The sequence below is a fragment of the Eucalyptus grandis genome, chromosome 8, assembly GCF_016545825.1.
Source record: "Eucalyptus grandis isolate ANBG69807.140 chromosome 8, ASM1654582v1, whole genome shotgun sequence".
Lineage (NCBI taxonomy): Eukaryota > Viridiplantae > Streptophyta > Magnoliopsida > Myrtales > Myrtaceae > Eucalyptus > Eucalyptus grandis.
The window spans coordinates 63,936,765-63,954,247 of record NC_052619.1 but is presented as its reverse complement, the minus strand read 5'-3'; the positions used below and the strand labels follow the sequence as shown (position 1 = coordinate 63,954,247).

Below are 17,483 nucleotides of genomic sequence, written 5' to 3'. Positions count from 1 at the left end.
TCAAGTTAATTCAATTGAATTATTCCATTAATTTCGTTTAATTTGGTTAACAGAAAAATGCTAATATGAGTTGTTTTTTAATTATTTTATTTATGTTAAGTGACAATGATTTCGTGCGCTTCAACCTTATGTTTTATCATTTAACCACATGATCATCACGTAAGAGGAAAAAACATATTTTAAAAAGTCACGTTAACATTTTCTATTAGTCAAATTAGACGAAATTAACGGAATGACTTGATTATCAATTTAATAAGTTTTTCAATTCGAATGCATTTCTTTTGTAAATTTTAGACCTCAATTATATTTTCAAAATAAAATTTAAGACTTTTGTCACACTTATCATAAAAGGAAATATTTTTAAAATGGACAAATTTCAGCAAAGGTTTATTATTCGGGCCTGATCATTGGGCCACGCCTAAGTATTACCTCAAAGCGGATACGAATTACCCTACGCGGGCGAGCCTGGATGTAAACCGGCGTGGCCGCTGATCAGAGCCCATCCGGACTCGCCCGATCCCCGATCGGACGGCGCACGTCGCGCCCCGAGCGCGAAGGACTTCCGCCCTCGGGAAGCTTCCGAAGCTTTCCCCGACGCTTGTGGCATTTTTATATCATCGCATCTCTCTCTCTCTCTCGCTCGCTCCCCACCAACCGCCGTTCCTTCCTTGCAGAGGGACACTCCCAGGCGGACGGACCCCTCACTTACGCAATCTCTCTCTCGGCTCCGAGGTTTCTGCCCTTTTTGCTTTATCGATTTCCTCGACCTCGAATTCTCGTTCTTTCTCGCTGTCGGAGTCAGTTGCCGTCAGTTGCCGATGATCCGGTCCGCGCATTGATTCTCGCGTTCGCCCTTGTCGATTTCTCGGGTTCCCGTCTTCTCAATCCGTCTCGCGGTCGTCGGTAGTGGTAGTGGTTGCGCTGCTTGGGTTCTTTGGTTGATTCGTTTGCTGGGTCTAGTGTTAGTGACGGGGGTGGACGTTCGAGTGTGGTCTGGTCGCGGCCGCGATCGGGGTGTGTTTTCGTGGTTCAGCGCTTTCTTAATGCATTTGATCGGTTGGAGTGTAGATGTAATCTGCAATTACATGGGGGTTCATTTCCAGCTACTTCTACTCCTTCAGATGCTGTGGATGTGTGGAATTCGCCAGTGAAGTTGTTAGGGTTTTTCTTTTCTTTTCTTTTTTTTTTAAATTCCCTTTGCTGTGGTTTCAGGAGAGTGAAAATGAGCAACCGATTGAGCCGCACCATTTATGTTGGCAATCTCCCTGGGGACATTCGCAAAAGGGAAATCGAAGATTTGTTCTACAAGGTCCTTCTTTTATTGCATGTTTTTGTTCTTGTTCTTTCATTTGTTTGAGTGCCTGCTCGTTTCACGAAAGTCTGTTTGAATTTTCTTCATACCCATTGTCTCCTTGGATTTTTGTGATTCTTTACCATTTAAATCTTTTTTTCTTTTTCAATTAAGTTATCAAAGAATGGATTTTTATCGAGAGATATGGAGTGTTTAGTTCCCGGGCATTGGATTAGGCACCTCATTGGTGATTAAGACCGCCAATTGTATCGTGAATGATTTGGAAAATATTTTTCAAAAGATGATCGCTTGAAATAATTAGTCAATGAATAATATTTTTATCATCGATAATGGTTTATGTCTAAACAATTTTGTGAACGATGAAATTACCATTCGTTCATTTTTGTAAGTGATTCAAGCAATCTTTGTTGGAAAATATTTTCCAAATTATTTGTTATTTACTATTAATTGTAGAGTAAAGATTCTCATGTGAATTGGGGAGATTTTTCTTTCTGGATCTAGCTTAGGAAAATACCTCAGGCTCTTTTTGGCAAAACTTCATCTTCTTTTCATTCCTGAATAGCGACAATGTGCGCATGTGGTGAGGACTATACTTTTTTCCTTTGCCTTTTCTCTCTTGTAAGTTCTTGTGGCGATTTTCATTATTGCCCTTTTGCAGTATGGCCCTATTGTTGACATTGAGTTGAAGATCCCTGCAAGGCCACCGGGTTATGCATTTGTTGAGGTCAGTATAGCTTAACAAGTTATGTTATAGAATATTATTCAGTAATCAGTAACACTAGGGTCCCCCATTTGTTTCAATGGTGATTTTGGTTCTGATATTATTCTGTTAGTTTATTGCATTCTTGATGTTCTTATGGCTCGACATATTTCATTCTTGTTGCAGTTTGAAGATCGTCGTGATGCTGAAGATGCAATTTATGGTCGTGATGGATATGAATTTGATGGCTACCGGTTGCGAGTGAGTTCTTTAGAATCTCTCCTTATTTTATAGGGAAAAAGGACATCTATTCCTATTCTCTGATTTCACTTATCTTGTGTTTCCCCATCTCATCTGTATTGTTGTGGTCCTGTATACAAGGTTGAACTTGCTCATGGGGGACAGAGGTCGCCTGTGGACCGGTACCGGAGTTACAGTGGCAGCAGCAGCAGCAGCCGTTCAAGGCGTTCTGACTATCGCGGTATATATATATCTTGTGTTATCTCTTATAATGTTGTCAGCTCTTAAGAGTCTTATGTTTATGTCTCCATTTCGCAGTATTGGTCACTGGATTACCTTCCTCAGCTTCATGGCAAGATCTGAAGGTGCGATTGTCTGGAGTATTGCATGTCATGTAACACATAAACATTTCCTCTTTTCCTTCGTTTTGAGAATGTAATTCTGATGGGAACTCCTACACATTTTTGTTAGGATCATATGCGTCGTGCTGGAGATGTCTGTTTTTCTGAGGTGTATCCTGATCGGCGTGGTAGGTTTAGGGATTCCTTATGCACAGTCTCCTGCATGGACTAGCAAGATACTGCTGCTGATGAGTTCTGAGCTTTTCATGTTGTCATTACAATGCCTCTACAGGTGTGATAGGAATTGTCGATTATAGTAATTATGATGACATGAAATATGCGGTAAGTCCTCTCTAATCTATGTTCTAGTTTCTTTGGTCTTCAATTGGTTTATTTTGTGTCCATGTTAATCTGTCAAGGTTACGTCTCTCAGAGTGATTTCATGTTCCTTGTGTAGATCAGAAAACTGGATGATTCTCTATTCAGGAATGCCTTCAGTCGAGCTTATATACGGGTATTGTGAGATCAATTAGTCGTTATAGGATTAATTTGACTGCAGTCACCTCATTTCTGGTCCTTTCTTTAGGTCAAAGAATATGATTCACATCGAAGCCGCTCTAGAAGTCCCAGTCGTAGTCCCAATTATTCGAGGAGCCGCAGCCCCAGCTACAGCAACCGGAGTAGAAGGTTTGTAATGTTCTGTTATATTCACTTAATAATTATGTATGTACACTGCATAAGAGTAAGTAAACTCAAATTCTTTTGCAGCAAGTCTCCAAGGCCCAAGCACTCGCGACGGTCTCCATCTGTGTCTCCAGCAAGGTCTGTTTCTCTGCGGTCACCTTCAAGGTAAACCATGCATCTCTTTGAGAAGTTTTGCTGCCTTCTTGGCATGCATGATGCTATTGTTCAGTTTTTTTTTCTCTTTCTCTTTAACGGATAATAAAGGATTTTATCATCAGAGGAAAAAAAAAAAAAATTTCTAGGTTCAGAAATTTACAAAATGAAAGAGATAAAAACAGACAATGGAAAAGCATCAGAAGACTATAGACAGAATCAGAGCAAGATAACCGAAGCCCAATAAAAGAGGTCTCTTTTATTTTGGCTGCAAGTATATATGGATCTTCTTTCTTTTGGTTGCTATGTGGTGAAGCAGTTCTGAGGGTCTTCATTGGAGGATCAGGGCATCATTTTGATTGACGTTTGTTGTAGGTCCAGATCAAGATCAAGATCTCCAATATCACCTGTGAGTGAATTTTTGTTTGGACTCTATCCTGTTTGCCCTACACGACATGAATGGGTTACCTTACGAGAGTAGGAATATCTTGAGTGCATCACAAGGATGTGCTGATGCCATTGCTTGCTTTCTTATTCGCAGTCATACAGGAAAGAGGAACGCAGGGGACAGAGTCTGAGCAGAAGCCCCAGAAGGAGTGTATCTCGGTCCGCCTCACCATCTGTATGTGCTCTCATTGGAAATTGATACGTTCTTAGAGCATGATGCACATTATTGTCGTTCGATCTCCAGTTGGGCATTGATTATTTCTGCAATTTCAGGGCAGGTCTGATTGAACCGGTCATTCCCATAACATCTTAACATGCTCTTAGAGGGGGAGGAAGACTTGATCTATCATTCTGAGGAACTAAGGCTAGTTAGAGTATTTGAATTGACATCCTAGTGCAATCATTTTGACCCGCCAGCAGTTTGGTATTTTTAACCCTGGCTGAATCGAGCTTTAGTTAGTTATACTGCGTTTTTCTCTTAAAACCATGTCACTTGGATTTTGCCTGGAGCCGAAGTCAGCCGCGGTTGCTAATTTTCTGTGTAATTAATTAGCTATGACATATATTGATGGGAGCGTGGCTACTCCTATTGAACCTGCATGCTTGAAATCCTGGCTTTTGTTCGGTAGTGTGATGGCCACGGGAGACGCGGGATCGATAACTGGTTGTATCTAGCAGGACCGACCAAAAGCCATTGGGTATGAGTGGCCATCATTAGCATGGTTTGAATGGGAACTTGGGAACACGCATATTTGTCGTTTTGCTCGTGGAGTTAAAAAAGGAATTCTAATTAGTTACGCTCTGGCGGTATACTTTGAGAAGACTAGACACGCCTATGTGCTTGCCATAAGTTGATATGGCTTGATCTAGTATAGACGTCGGCTGGTCAAAATTGTCTGCCTTGCGTTCTTATTCCTCATGACATGAGCCTTCTCGGATCAACTGACCTGGCATTCAATTATGTAAAGGGATATTAGCATATGCCTTTTGCGCTCTAACCCTCGTCGTTCCTTTTATTGAATAAAGGAGAATATGAATTGTTCTCTTTCCACTTTAATCAAATGGCTCTTGAGCAAAGGAAGAATGCATGTGCTTTTCCCTTCCACCTGATCTTGTCAGATTTGCTTTTATTCCACACTGCTAACCTCATGATAAGTTGGTGAGATCTTTTTTTTTTCCTAGATCAAAGTAGCGACTTAGGTTCAGGTATACCCCAAATATCTTTGGTCATGCTTTTTCGTTGTAGCCGATAAATCATCCTACGAATCCATTGAACCCTTTTCTTGATTGTTGTCCTGATCGAGAACCCATTACTTATTCAGGCTCCTTAAGTTTTATTTAATTAGGATAGGGTTGGGTACAATTATTGACCCGCAAGGTCAGTTCCTAAGTGAACCGTTTTGCGAGTTTGGCAATACATGATAGTAAGGGAAGACATTGAGCATACCTTTTCTTAGGCATATTTATCAAATTCTATATCTGTAGTACATTTTGAGACAAACATGGATGATTGGTCTAATAAATGTAAGCTTAACCTGTGCACTGATCGTTCATCTCAAATGTACCTTCGAATCTTTGTTGGAAATATTACTATCATATTCATAACTTCCTAAGCAAACATGACTATTTAGTAGAATTGTCCAGCCTAAATCTTAATTTTACCTACTATTATATCTCTGATGATAGCTAATGTTATGCAACTTATGTAAGATATTATGGGTTCATAGTGTCTCATTAAAGAACTATTCCTTCTCAATCTTTGTATGTGATATACGGATTCTAATTCCTGTCATTAATGTCTACTTTTACATGTCGAACTTCCGAGTGGCCTGGCTGAGGTACGACTTATTTGATGTGTGAATGCTTAGAAGAAGTGATACTTTTGTTGGTTGACTCAAAATAGATCTAACACCGTTCACGGGACGCATCCTGCTAGCTCCACCAGTAAAATACGACATGGAGCTAAAGCCGGGTTTGATGGTCAAACATGAGTCGTCTATGCTTAGTGATGCGAGATGCCAAATCTACTTTTCATGCTTGATCTAAATGCGCGAATCCACCTCTTAACGTGTCACCATTCATCCTTTTATCCATAAATCAAAATACTTTATTCAAGACTCCGTACTTTATAAGTGCAAGAAATTTTTAAAAGTAGAAGAAATCATGGCATGCTTCAGAAACTTTCATTATTAAGTTTTACGTAATGTATAATAATTTTATTCATTCGGCTCATGAAATACTTTCAATGTAATGTTCCTAAGTCATCTAATTATATAATATATAAATTCATTTTCTCTTTTTTTTATCGATGCCGGATATCAATATTTTTTTAGTCTATTGATTAGAAATACGTAAATCGAACGGGGGCGTTACCTGTGAGAGAAATTTGTTATTTACATACGAAGTCCTTCCCGTTCAAATCAAGTAACCTGTCCATCTGAAAATTATAACAAAAAGAAAAAGGAAAAAGAAAAATAGTATCCTGAACGGCTACGGCACCTGCCATGCGCGAGATCCGAGGAAAGCAAGAGTCCAAGGCAGAGTGGAATTCGAACATCCTGGGCGGTCAACTTCCGATGTTCCCGTCCCTCATGTCGGTGTGTACAGATCACCGGAAGATATCAGAGGGGCATGATCGGGATTTCACAGCAAGATAACGCATAATAATACTTCTAGTTTAATCATGAAGAACATATCCCAATCAGAACTCGGATTTACAAAATAGGAAATTATCTAATAATATATGTGCGTCCTCCGCTGCACACTGCCACTATAAAATCTCGCCTCCCCACGCTTTGCGCTATCTTCTCTCCGAGTCTCTCTCATTCTCTGTCTCTCTCTCTCTCTCTCTCTCTCTCTCTGGGTATCTGCTTTTTTAGCTTTCTGTGCCCCAAAGGGAAAGAGGGAATTTTCGTTTCAGAAGGTGCAGAAACAGAGCTTCAGCAACCATGCTTGTTTATCAGGATCTGCTCACGGGTACTGCAACCCTTTTCTTCTTTTTGCTGATGCCAAAGCATCTCTTTATTTTTTTTGACTTGGGTTGCCCGGATTTTTCCTTTTGGATTTCGTCTGCCTTGGTTGAAAGAATCTTTCGGTGATCGTTGGAGTGCGATCGTAGAAAGAAAAGCAGAGTTCGTTCTTTTTTCTTTTCTCGGTAGTTTGGTTTTTTTGTCCCTTTTTAGGGGAACAGTTCTTTGATGTTTAATCCATGGGATGCTGCAGATTTCCCTTGTTGAATTTCTTTGATTTTCTTTCAGTAGTTGAGGTTCTTCCGAATCAAAAATATGTTTCGGCGATTTCCTCTTTCACTCTGAATTGTGTACAAAGTGAGAAGTTTTGAAAAGTTTTGGTGACCGGAATCCTTGTTTGTTATTTGGAGATTGGTGGTTATAATAGGAGGCGTTAAAGATCGACATAGTACGCATGATCTTGATGTGCCCATGTCTTCAAAGCCAATAACATCTGTGTTTTTTGTGGCGAGAAGTAATACTCTTTCCTCTGCTTGTTACTATTTTCAGGCGATGAGCTTTTGTCTGACTCCTTCCCATACAAGGAAATTGAGAATGGCATGCTCTGGGAAGTGGAAGGGAAGGTCAGATTCTATCTCCGCTTCGTTTTTAACTTTATACCCCTACAGGTTTATGTTGATTCTGTTTCAGAAAACGCTTTTTTAGTTTTACTCATTAGGGATGGATTAGCATGAATAATATGCAGTAGTGCGTTTCAGATTGAATGGGAATAGGGAATTTAATGATTTAAAAATTTACATCAAGTTGCGATCATGGACATGCAGTGGGTTGTCAAAGGAGCGGTCGATGTGGATATCGGGGCCAACCCTTCTGCAGAGGGCGGAGGGGAAGAGGAGGGTGTTGATGACCAGACCGTGAAGGTCGTGGACATCGTCGACACCTTTAGGCTTCAGGTGAGTGGATTTTATTCCATAGCTCTGGATGTTATCTTTTGGAGCTCTTGGCCTCTAATCCACGACACGTTTGGGATGATCTGTTCTGGTGATTGCAGGAGCAACCTGCTTTCGACAAGAAGCAGTTTGTTACTTACATGAAGAGGTACATCAAGTTGCTGTCGCCCAAGTTGGAGGGAGAGAAACAAGAGCTGTTCAAGAAGCACATTGAGGGAGCGACCAAGTTCCTGCTTTCTAAGCTCAGCGACCTCCAATTGTAAGTTCAACCCTGCAATTGTATCAGCTTCTCAATTGATGCTCGGCTTAATTAGGGCTTAATCTGTTTTCCGCTTCTGATTGATCGACAACCCGGTTAATTTTGCAGTTTCGTTGGGGAGAGCATGCATGATGATGGCACCATGGTGTTTGCATTTTACAAGGAAGGTGCTACTGATCCTACTTTCCTCTACCTTGCCCATGGACTGAAGGAAGTCAAGTGCTAGACAGGCTTTCTTGTTGGGGGGACTTACTAGATTGGAAATGGTTTTCTGTGTTTCTGCTCTATATATAAAGAGAAAGGGTATAAACTACGCTACGGGATGCCTTATTATCCCGTCTTTTTGTTTAGGTTGTTTTTTTTTACTAAATTTAGAACATGGTGACTTTGGTTAATTGAGAAATAAAGTTTCGATGTTGATATGCCCTGTTGTCTAATAGTTGCTATCTTGGTTTCTAAAGTGATGGTCCTCTGAACCCTTGCACCAAAACTATCGGTATTTCGTACTGCCCAAAAACTGTTCAGCAAGAAGTCCTCTTTGATTATTTATCTTATGGCATTTGGTCAAAGATCCGATTCTGATCTCGGCCTTGCTTTCCGTCGTTCAAATTGGAAACGTCATATAACCTGGCACTGGCAATAACTCAATCTAGACTTCGAGCAAGGGAGATGATTCTGATGCGACCTTGCTCAAATGAATGGATTCTTATGTTGCGTAAGATTTTATAGAACCACAGGGTCTTGTATTGGCGTGAACAATGCCATACGATAACAAGAATTTGACCATCTAGCATTTTGCATATGAACCCAATATATCCACCTGCTTCTGTCCTTGGCCATCGCTTTTGGCCTTGGATTGTGGTTTAATGTTAGTTTGTGAAGCAGGAGATAAGGCATCTAATATTAATGGTCGTCACCAAAAACGGAAAAGGAGGCCGAGCTCTCTAAGGGGGCCTCAACCGTATTTTTTCGTCCGGGCATTACATTGGGGCAAGTCGCAATAGTAGATCACCAGAATAACTATGCATTTTGTGTGCTCCTGTGATCACAGCGGGAGAGTCTATCAATAGCATCTTGATGGAGCTATAGTAGTACGCCTTGGACCGGAATCTAGTTTTCTAAGGAGTAGATGACTTGCATTACTGCACGCATGTTGACACTCCATATAAGACAGCTTCTTACGGAGGAGCGCGGTCCAAATAATAGTGTGACGTTAGATACATTATCCAATTTGGTAATGATCGGTATATTATCTAGCAGAAAGCCAACATAATTTTCATTGCTATATCATGGTTTTGTCATTTTAATATTTTTCATAGTTTAGAATAGAATGCCATCGAAGGGGAATCGATTTAACTCAGGGAACAGGGAAAACTCAAAATCGTGTCAGTCTTACATCCATCATCTAAAGATAAACTGGTCCACTAACGTTTTCCCACAATAGTAGGAAGGGAAATTAAAGCCAAAATGCAGCTACAATTAGACACTACGTTGAACCATTGCCAAAACAGGAGTGATGATTCTGATGTCTGCAAGAACTCTGACCGACCAATCACGTGAAAATATTATTGTTATTAGTGAATGGCTTTCCCAGCCAGAGTATAGACATCGAGTCTTCTGAATGACATGTAAGCGGTACAAACTACTTTGTACTCCTGCTTGAACATCCGTGAGTTTCTTTAATTGATACAGGCAGAGCTTGAACATTTCCTCAGCCAGGTCCACTCAGGGAACCTGCATTCGCAGATCCCCTCTATGCAAGGATTAGAATCTAAATTACTCCCAAGAGCATGATATATTTTTTCTCAATTCAGAAAAGGACACCTCTAACATTCTAAACTATACAACAAAATACAATAGCTCACTTCTTATTCCCAGTATAGCCTCCTTTGAGTTCAGTGTCTTCTGGTTCCAAATTGGAGATCAATCAGAAGTTTTGGCGATAGAGAAACAGCATAGTGGACCCTACCATGGGTTGAAGTCTTAATTTTCTTGAAGTGGTCTGAGGAAAGTCAGGTCGCCTGTTGATCTTACCACACGTCTTTCCACAGTACTACTGCATGTATTTAGGCAAAGGTGTTTCCGTTCAAAAGTTGATAAAAAGGAAACTGCTTCTGCGTCACCACAAATTCCGGTTGATCTCTGAGTTAGAATTAGAAGACAGTGAACATAAAGAAGGCTGTACTGGAAATAGGAGGTGGCCAGCTGTCATGTTGTTTTGTCTATTAGAATGCGTGAAATTTCTCTTCTGGAACTTGAAAAAGCGTGTCTAGTACCCTTGGAAATAAATCCTTGCAGAGAATGGATCATGAAAGCTCTTGAGAATGCGGGTTCTCTTACGGCGGCAGCTGCAGTGACTAAAATCAATGCTTAGAATGAATGGGGAGCCAGGATCTTCATATCACAATATTACCTGCATTTTGCAGTGACAGGCTAACTGGGTTGAGGGTTGGATCGCATGGAAATCACAGCTTCCAATATATGCCTAGCCAATGCAAAAGGCCAGCAACAACACCCCAGAAAAGAATCTCTGCAAAGATGACGTAAAGAAGAATTCCTACTCTTTTGGAGTGCCAAACTCCAATGAATACATGCTTCTGAATCCAATGTACCTGCAATGTACAAATTTCAAACGGCCTTAACATCAGAAATAAAATTTTCCTTTACATTTGAGGTCCAACTTCTATAAGGATAACGCTATCTTTGATTGGGTATCTGCAAATAGGGCATTACTGCTTCATTAGATACATGTTACAGGGGAAAAAAACAACTCAATTGAATGAAAGAACAAAATATTTCAGTATATTCTGAACATGAAAAGAGGAGGGGTGGATCCAACAATGTTTCATTCTTTTGGCCAATAGTCCTAATTTATTTCAGAGCCCTTCTCATTGCAAGGGTTCATGGAGAGACTCGCAGAGAAAAGCAAGAACACCTGAAAGGTTGTAGTGACATACCAGGTTATTACGGGGGTCATCATAATACCACCCATTAATGAATGCTGCAAATATGCCTTCTGCTGCCATGACATACACCAGCATCGCATTCATGCCAATCCATTTCAAGGGAAGAAATGGGAGATGCAGACCCCATACATCAACCTAGCATAACAACATAAAACTCAGTCATCCATCACAAGTTACACTTATAAGGACACCCACCACCAGCCTCGCCAACAGTTTTCCCACAAAGATGGACTGCCACATTTTAAAGGAGAACATTGCGTAAGTAAATTGTTTTCTAATAAGTTAGAAGAACTTGTCCATCATGATCTTCAGGAGATGCCTGCACATTCTTGTATTCGCCAAGTAGACTTCACTTGTAACTAACATAATGTGGTGTCAAAACAAATTATTACTAGGAAGCAAACTCCAGGAATGACCTGCTAAAAGTACTTGTACCATGCTGATATGCTTGCCACTCCCATTAATATGCCTAAATTAGAAGAATGGACACACTCATCTCAATTCAATTCAGCCTCGATAATGAAATCAACTAGGTTAAAGCTTAGCCATGTAATATACATTTTACTTACTCTACGGAATTCATGCCAACTGTGTTTCTACATGATTTCAGCTTTTATGTAGTCAGATCATTCAGTGCAGACAATTGACGACAGAACAAAAATTTACTGCAAAAAACATGAGACAACAAGATATATACCAGGACATAGAAGGCTGAGAATACCAACGCTGCAGCACCAGCTGTTACGCAGACATAGCTGAGTGTATATAACTGCTTATTGAAAGGAATTGCTGCATCCAAGGAAAAGAAGTATCATGCAGACTAAGAGCTGCATAAAAGAACAAATCAAAGTTGTGCTTATCATATTATAAAGATCTCACCATGGGTGAAATGCAAAATGATTCCCAAAATAAGCAAAGAAAGACCCATGAGAACCCAGTGCTTCAGTCTGGTTGAATGATTCTGAAACAGTTTTCATCAAATAAGTCAAGTAAGGAAAGACTAAGACAAATTCATTCTACCTAGACTAATGGACCTACCTCCAAGTGCAAGAGCACATGACCGCAGTGCACTCCAATTATTGCGGAGAGAATAGCAGATATTGAACTGCAAACAAAAAGATCCACTTTAACCACTTCGCAATTATCATGATGATTCTGCTACATAAAGATGGGGACAGAGCATTTGATAGATTTTACAAGGCAGTAGGCGTGTCAGGAGTGACCCACTGCACACGGCTCCCATTCACCAGCCCTGCCCAGTGGGGAGGGTGTGCCCATGACATGGAGCCATCAGAACAAAATGGAGTAACCCCAACATCAAGCCTAGGATTTTTACATTGAAGTGGGCTAAAATCAAGAAAATGCTTCAACAAGTTGTAAAGAGAAGAATCCTTGCCTATTTAGGGACAAGAACCACATCCCAAGACCTGTTTGCTCAGACTAAAGAAGATACTACCATACTACCAGTACCTCAAACGAAAAGTTTGGTATCACATAGAACACAATATGCAACACAGGAAATATGTCTTGGACCCAGTTCATAAGTTCAACTATAAAAGTCCCAGATTGTAAGTTGATTTTTTAAAAACTTAATAGGGATTCAGATGGTATAAAAAAACTCAAGCCACAAGCTAATAGCCATCTGAAAACAGCAAAATAAAAAGACTCAACATCTTAAACAATAATGCTTGAACAGACCTCAGAATTCCTTCAGGTTCAAAAGGTGCATAACACCATGCTGGAGCATCATTCCGTATCAGTCCTTCATATGGAGAATTCACAGTGCAATCCTGCAGCACTTCCAAGACAATAAACCATTATAACTGCCATAGATTACTACTTTGCTGATGTGAGAGTTAAAATGTTTTGATTTAGCAAGGGAAATCATGTTGCACCTTTGATCTCTTCCAAGCTGGATGTTGATACATATGATTAATTCCAAGAACTTCTCTATCAACGTATCCTACCGCATTACATGGAGGATCTAAGTTTCCTCTCATGCCACAAGTTACCTAGAATTGACATAGAATCATAAGAATATTTGACATGCTTTTTAGGGTATTGTGAGACTAGGACACAGAAAGGACTTACTCTGAAAAACTTCCCATAGTTGGGATTATCTCTGTCCTGGACTGTAAATTGCCAATCAGGAACATATATCCCGTAAAGAATAGCCAAGTAAACAGTAACAACACATGCTCCAAACAACCTGATATTTGACAAAGAAAATAGCTGCTTCAGCAGATGCATCACTGAAATGGCAGATTCAAGAGCTCTTATTGCCAAGAAAGTCAGTAAATTTCAGATGCCAACCAGTGCCAACAATACTTTCTGAAGATTGAGAACGAGCTGGATGATTCATAATTCTCTTGTGGATTTTTTGTAAAAATCTCAACAAGTGCCACCACCAAATATGCAAGAGCAATTCTCTGAAAGTAAACAATACACACATGCACTGTTCTGTCATTGGGCCAAAACAAAAAAGACACTACTATCAAATCAAAATTTACAAAAAGGACGTGAACTATATAAGTACAAGTAATCGTATTACCTGGAGAATGCCACACCACCTTATCATTTTCATATCAACGCCATATGATAGTTTGTCAGGGGCATGTGAATAACCTCCTGCATCACATGATGAAACCAGGTAAACATCAAAACTTGGCAGAAGAAGAAATAAAAAACTTGTCTTCGGAACTGCATGTCATCAATATAATTCTGCTTTGAAATCACAGAAGAAGAAATACATGTACTATTACGGATATCTAACCTTGCAGCAGTAGACCCCAGAAGAGGAGCTTGAGAGTCCGCAATATCACCTTCTTAGTGGCTGCAAACCGATCAGGAATTCTCTACAGGAAAGACCAAAAAGTTAAAAGAAGAAGCCCACAGGGACTGCAAAACCACAGTTCCGTTCTTTCAAATAGAAAATGCTAGGAATACAAACCTTAAGAGCAAGCGGAATGGCCATACCCACAATAAAAAGAAAGAAAGGCATCACAAAATCGGCAAGGTTGCAACCATTCCACGGCGCATGTCCAATCATAGGCCATTCTCCTCCGGCATCATCCACCAAAATCATCAGCTAAAACACAAAAGAAACTTAGACTCTAATATGAAAACCGTGCGAGAATCAAATTTCAACCAGTACCGAACATGCAAATCAAAACCATGCTAATCATCCATCAAAAAATACCATTTTTCACCCCTCCCCGTCGGCCAAGACCATTCACCAATGCGCAGTAAGCAGCCATTCACACATAATAGACATGCTACGCTATCAGAGGAAAAGCAAACGGAGCTCTCGGAAGCATTGAAATTGCAACTCAAAAAGTTACCGAGTATAGAATTCCACCAAAACAGAGGGTCTGTCACCCACCACAAAAGATCAGCTCAACAACTAAAAACACATAACGTTAACTAAGCGCTCCTCAAAAAACGTCAAACTCAGTATTCGAGTACAAGAACAGCAGAACAACAGACAACACGGACTCACAGAGCATCCATCAGTCAACTCGAAGATAAAGCTTCCCAAGCAATCATGGCAAGACGAAAACAATCAGATAGACAGGAAGCTCCCGCAACAAGCATGGAACTTCGCCATCACAACTGAATACACACCTTCAATCGTTTTGAGAGAGAAGAGAGAGAGGGCTGAACTCTACCGCGACGGTGAGGCCCCTGAAGATGTCCAGAGAAGCGACCCGCTTCGGTTTGCGGGGCTTGTCGCCGGAGGCGCCGGCGTCCGGCATGACGAGGGGGAGTTCGTGGTCGCGGGGAGCGGCCTGGACTTTGATCTCCGCCATTTCCTGCGCTCCGGCGACGGCAAAGTAACCCAAGTTCAACGGTGAAGGACGAGGAAGAAGACGAAACGCTGTCAACGAAGCGACGGGACCAGTTAACTTGTGCATGTGTCAGTTGGAGGATAAATCGAGTTTCTCAAAATAAAACTTTCAGCCCCCGAACTTTCAGTAAATTGTATACCGGGGATGGCGCACGATGCACGTGTGCGATTCCGTCCTTTGAATATATATCATGGGGCCGTAATTTATGGCTCTGATACCCTCTGGGCCTTTCGGAAATTGTTTATTGATCTCAATTATCCAATCGGGTCTCCTCGGTAGGACAAATAAGTCAGAAGCGGATAGGATGCCTGATTAAGATTCGCTTGGCGTTCTTCTGGTTGTCTTCTTTGTTTAATCATTGCCAGTTTTCAATAATTCAAATCCTCAGTTATCAAAGACACGACACCTTTTGTGGGGACCATCTTGAGATTCTCGCATCCTTAAAAAGCGATTATGATCTTTATAGATTTCTTTAGTAGAATATTTAAATATTTAAATCTTAGACGATGCAAATTTAAGGCAAAAAAGCCATACCAAGCATTAGGGCTGATTTCAATGGTTTTGCTTAAGAAAAAGTTCGCAGTTTCGATGACCATCATACACAAGTGTCTTTCACCTTGGATCTTATCCAACTTTTATCACACAAGTGACTAAGATTTACACTTCTCGATCACAGCTCAATTTTGTTACCACCGGCCCCTTGTTCCCTCCTCACTAGTGCAATTCGAACACAAATCTTTTCAACAATCATCAACGATATCTAGTTAAGAGAAACTGAGTTTGCCAGTACTCGACTCATTGTATCCTGAACTCATACCTCGTGCATTCAAAAATTTGGTGCCTTGAAGTCACTTCGATTTTATTTCCTCGTACTTCTTGTCACCAACACAAACTTAACTGGCACTCAATCCCGTCCGCTACTGGAAGCACGATCAAAGACAGTAGGATTGGTCTGAGCTGCCCCACTTTTGGGTTGCGAAAAGAGAGGGGTAACAGTAAATATACACTTGCTCAATGATGATTTGTGCATTCTAGCGTTAAACTATTTCTAGACTAGTCAAAATTGAGTTAGAAACCCATATGGTGTTAAATAAATTATAATTTATTTAATTATATGAAGTAAATGAATTATAAGTGGATTTACAATTTACTTAGACCCAACACATTTTTATTACTTTCCATTCAATCTCTCTTGCTTCACTCAATCTCGCGCTTGCTTTCTCTACATTTTCACCTCAATTTGGCCATGATTTTTCATAGTATGAAAGTGTTTTAGCAACTATAAATCAAATCAAGTATGAGTTGGGCAAATGGATTGGGTCGATTATGGGTATAGGTTACTAAATTTGTATTGCATAGAAACTTAATCAAAACTGGTCAAATGGATTTACATCGCGTCAAAAATGGATTTATTTGAGTCAAATAATTTATGACCCGATATAAGTCCGACCCAATCAATACGTTTGACAGGTCAGTCCATTTCTCGGGATGTATGAATCGGAATGTACCTGAGGTTGCAACAAAAAAGTTTAACTTCAGATCCTACAAGCAAGAAGCTCGATAGATCGATTCTCTTTGGCAGTCGGCGAAACAGCTTTACAAGCATCAGCCCCGCTCATAGTCCTTTATGTAATGCCCCTACCATGAGTTTCCGCATCTTCAACTTCAATACATAGCATATGATTTTTGAAGAGGAATGATAAAAGAGCTGAAGCAAGCAACGGTAATTGAAATCCATCCAACAGTTTCTTCTAGTGTCATAAGGTTGAAGATTCAATTAACGGACAGCAGAGTCTAAATTAGCAAATTTGACTTCCTTCCTCTGCAAAGCATGTTTCGGAAGATTTGCCATTCAAAGAAAAAAACAATCAGGTGTCATTTGAAAAGCCATTCACAAAGAAACAAAGCGACTAGTTGGTACGTGTTATTATTTCATATAATTCGGACATCACTGTGATCAAAGAAATTAAAGAATCAACTGAAAAATTCCAATAATGGAAGGCAAATCAGGCACTTTGATAGGCAAAACTCTGGTCAGTTAGCAACCGATCTCGCTGTTATCATCAGAGATGCGCTTCAACAGAAGGCAAAGCTATGTCATTGCATTACTTACAACAACTCAGCCGAGCAAATATTGCAGGCTTAAAAAGACAATGCCTTCTGGAGCACATTCGTGTCTGATTTGGCTAAACTGCATCATCCCAGAGAGGAAAATAGCACATGTAAACTGAACAAGGCATAAACAGTTCATCTAATTCGATTATCATTGGTTAAAACCATAAAAGCTAATTTTATTTCTTCTATGGATGCTTTGATTCTTTTGAAGTCTCTTCAGTTAATTTATATTTTCTTCTGTAGATTCCTTAAGTTCAAAAGTAGAAAAGCTGATTTTGCCTTTCTTTACGGAGGACTCATAAGTACTGAGTTCACATTATATGCAGCTGCCAGAGCAGTCCATCTTGTCCCGAATAATTTGCGTGCACTGGCAAGATTTGCAACACAAATGTGATTTGCAACCTCAACTAACTATGCAAGTCTCCCACCAAAAAAAAAAAAAAATTGCTACAGTGGAGCAACAAGAACAACATCAGCCTTTTAGCTTACCATTCTAACC

The 17,483-nt window shown here is 40.2% G+C and overlaps 3 protein-coding genes and 1 non-coding gene across 8 annotated transcripts; 2 read left to right on the top strand and 2 right to left on the bottom strand.

Moving 5' to 3' along the window:
- Positions 1-585: 585 nt before the first annotated feature.
- Positions 586-4,486, top strand: LOC104415603 (serine/arginine-rich splicing factor SR30). Of its 4 annotated transcripts, none has more exons than XR_005545342.1 (14): positions 586-732; positions 1,213-1,309; positions 1,971-2,036; positions 2,199-2,273; positions 2,394-2,493; positions 2,571-2,617; positions 2,724-2,781; positions 2,886-2,935; positions 3,051-3,107; positions 3,180-3,280; positions 3,362-3,442; positions 3,750-3,839; positions 3,972-4,052; positions 4,156-4,486. XR_005545342.1 is itself a non-coding variant. In XM_010026937.3 (14 exons), the coding sequence occupies exons 2-14, from the start codon at positions 1,223-1,225 to the stop codon at positions 4,159-4,161; spliced, it is 843 nt and encodes a 280-aa protein (XP_010025239.2). In that variant the 5' UTR covers positions 586-732; positions 1,213-1,222; the 3' UTR covers positions 4,162-4,486. The 4 variants fall into 4 exon arrangements, 2 of the variants coding, with proteins under 2 accessions (XP_010025239.2, XP_010025236.2); XR_720428.3 differs by having other exon boundaries at positions 4,151-4,486; XM_010026937.3 differs by having other exon boundaries at positions 3,806-3,839.
- Positions 4,487-6,685: 2,199 nt separating this feature from the next.
- LOC104415602 (translationally-controlled tumor protein homolog) lies at positions 6,686-8,478 on the top strand. Its single transcript, XM_039299057.1, has 5 exons — positions 6,686-6,853; positions 7,396-7,469; positions 7,671-7,799; positions 7,898-8,055; positions 8,164-8,478. The coding sequence occupies exons 1-5, from the start codon at positions 6,826-6,828 to the stop codon at positions 8,279-8,281; spliced, it is 507 nt and encodes a 168-aa protein (XP_039154991.1). The 5' UTR covers positions 6,686-6,825; the 3' UTR covers positions 8,282-8,478.
- Positions 8,479-9,426: 948 nt separating this feature from the next.
- Positions 9,427-14,948, bottom strand: LOC104415601 (heparan-alpha-glucosaminide N-acetyltransferase). 2 transcript variants are annotated; one of them, XM_010026932.3, is made up of 13 exons: positions 14,690-14,943; positions 13,972-14,109; positions 13,795-13,876; positions 13,573-13,649; positions 13,335-13,450; positions 13,113-13,230; positions 12,917-13,033; positions 12,720-12,811; positions 12,060-12,126; positions 11,901-11,982; positions 11,719-11,810; positions 11,013-11,156; positions 9,427-10,667 (listed from the first exon to the last, which is right to left on the bottom strand). In XM_010026932.3, exons 1-13 carry the CDS (start codon positions 14,933-14,935, stop codon positions 10,521-10,523), a joined length of 1,518 nt encoding a protein of 505 aa, XP_010025234.3. In that variant the 5' UTR covers positions 14,936-14,943; the 3' UTR covers positions 9,427-10,520. The 2 variants fall into 2 exon arrangements, with proteins under 2 accessions (XP_010025234.3, XP_018716722.2); XM_018861177.2 differs by having other exon boundaries at positions 10,521-10,667; positions 14,646-14,948.
- A 1,950-nt stretch (positions 14,949-16,898) lies between these two features.
- On the bottom strand, positions 16,899-17,074 carry LOC120287969. The gene has a single exon (XR_005546222.1). It is a non-coding gene; the product is annotated as a small nucleolar RNA snoR127 (small nucleolar RNA).
- Positions 17,075-17,483: the final 409 nt, after the last annotated feature.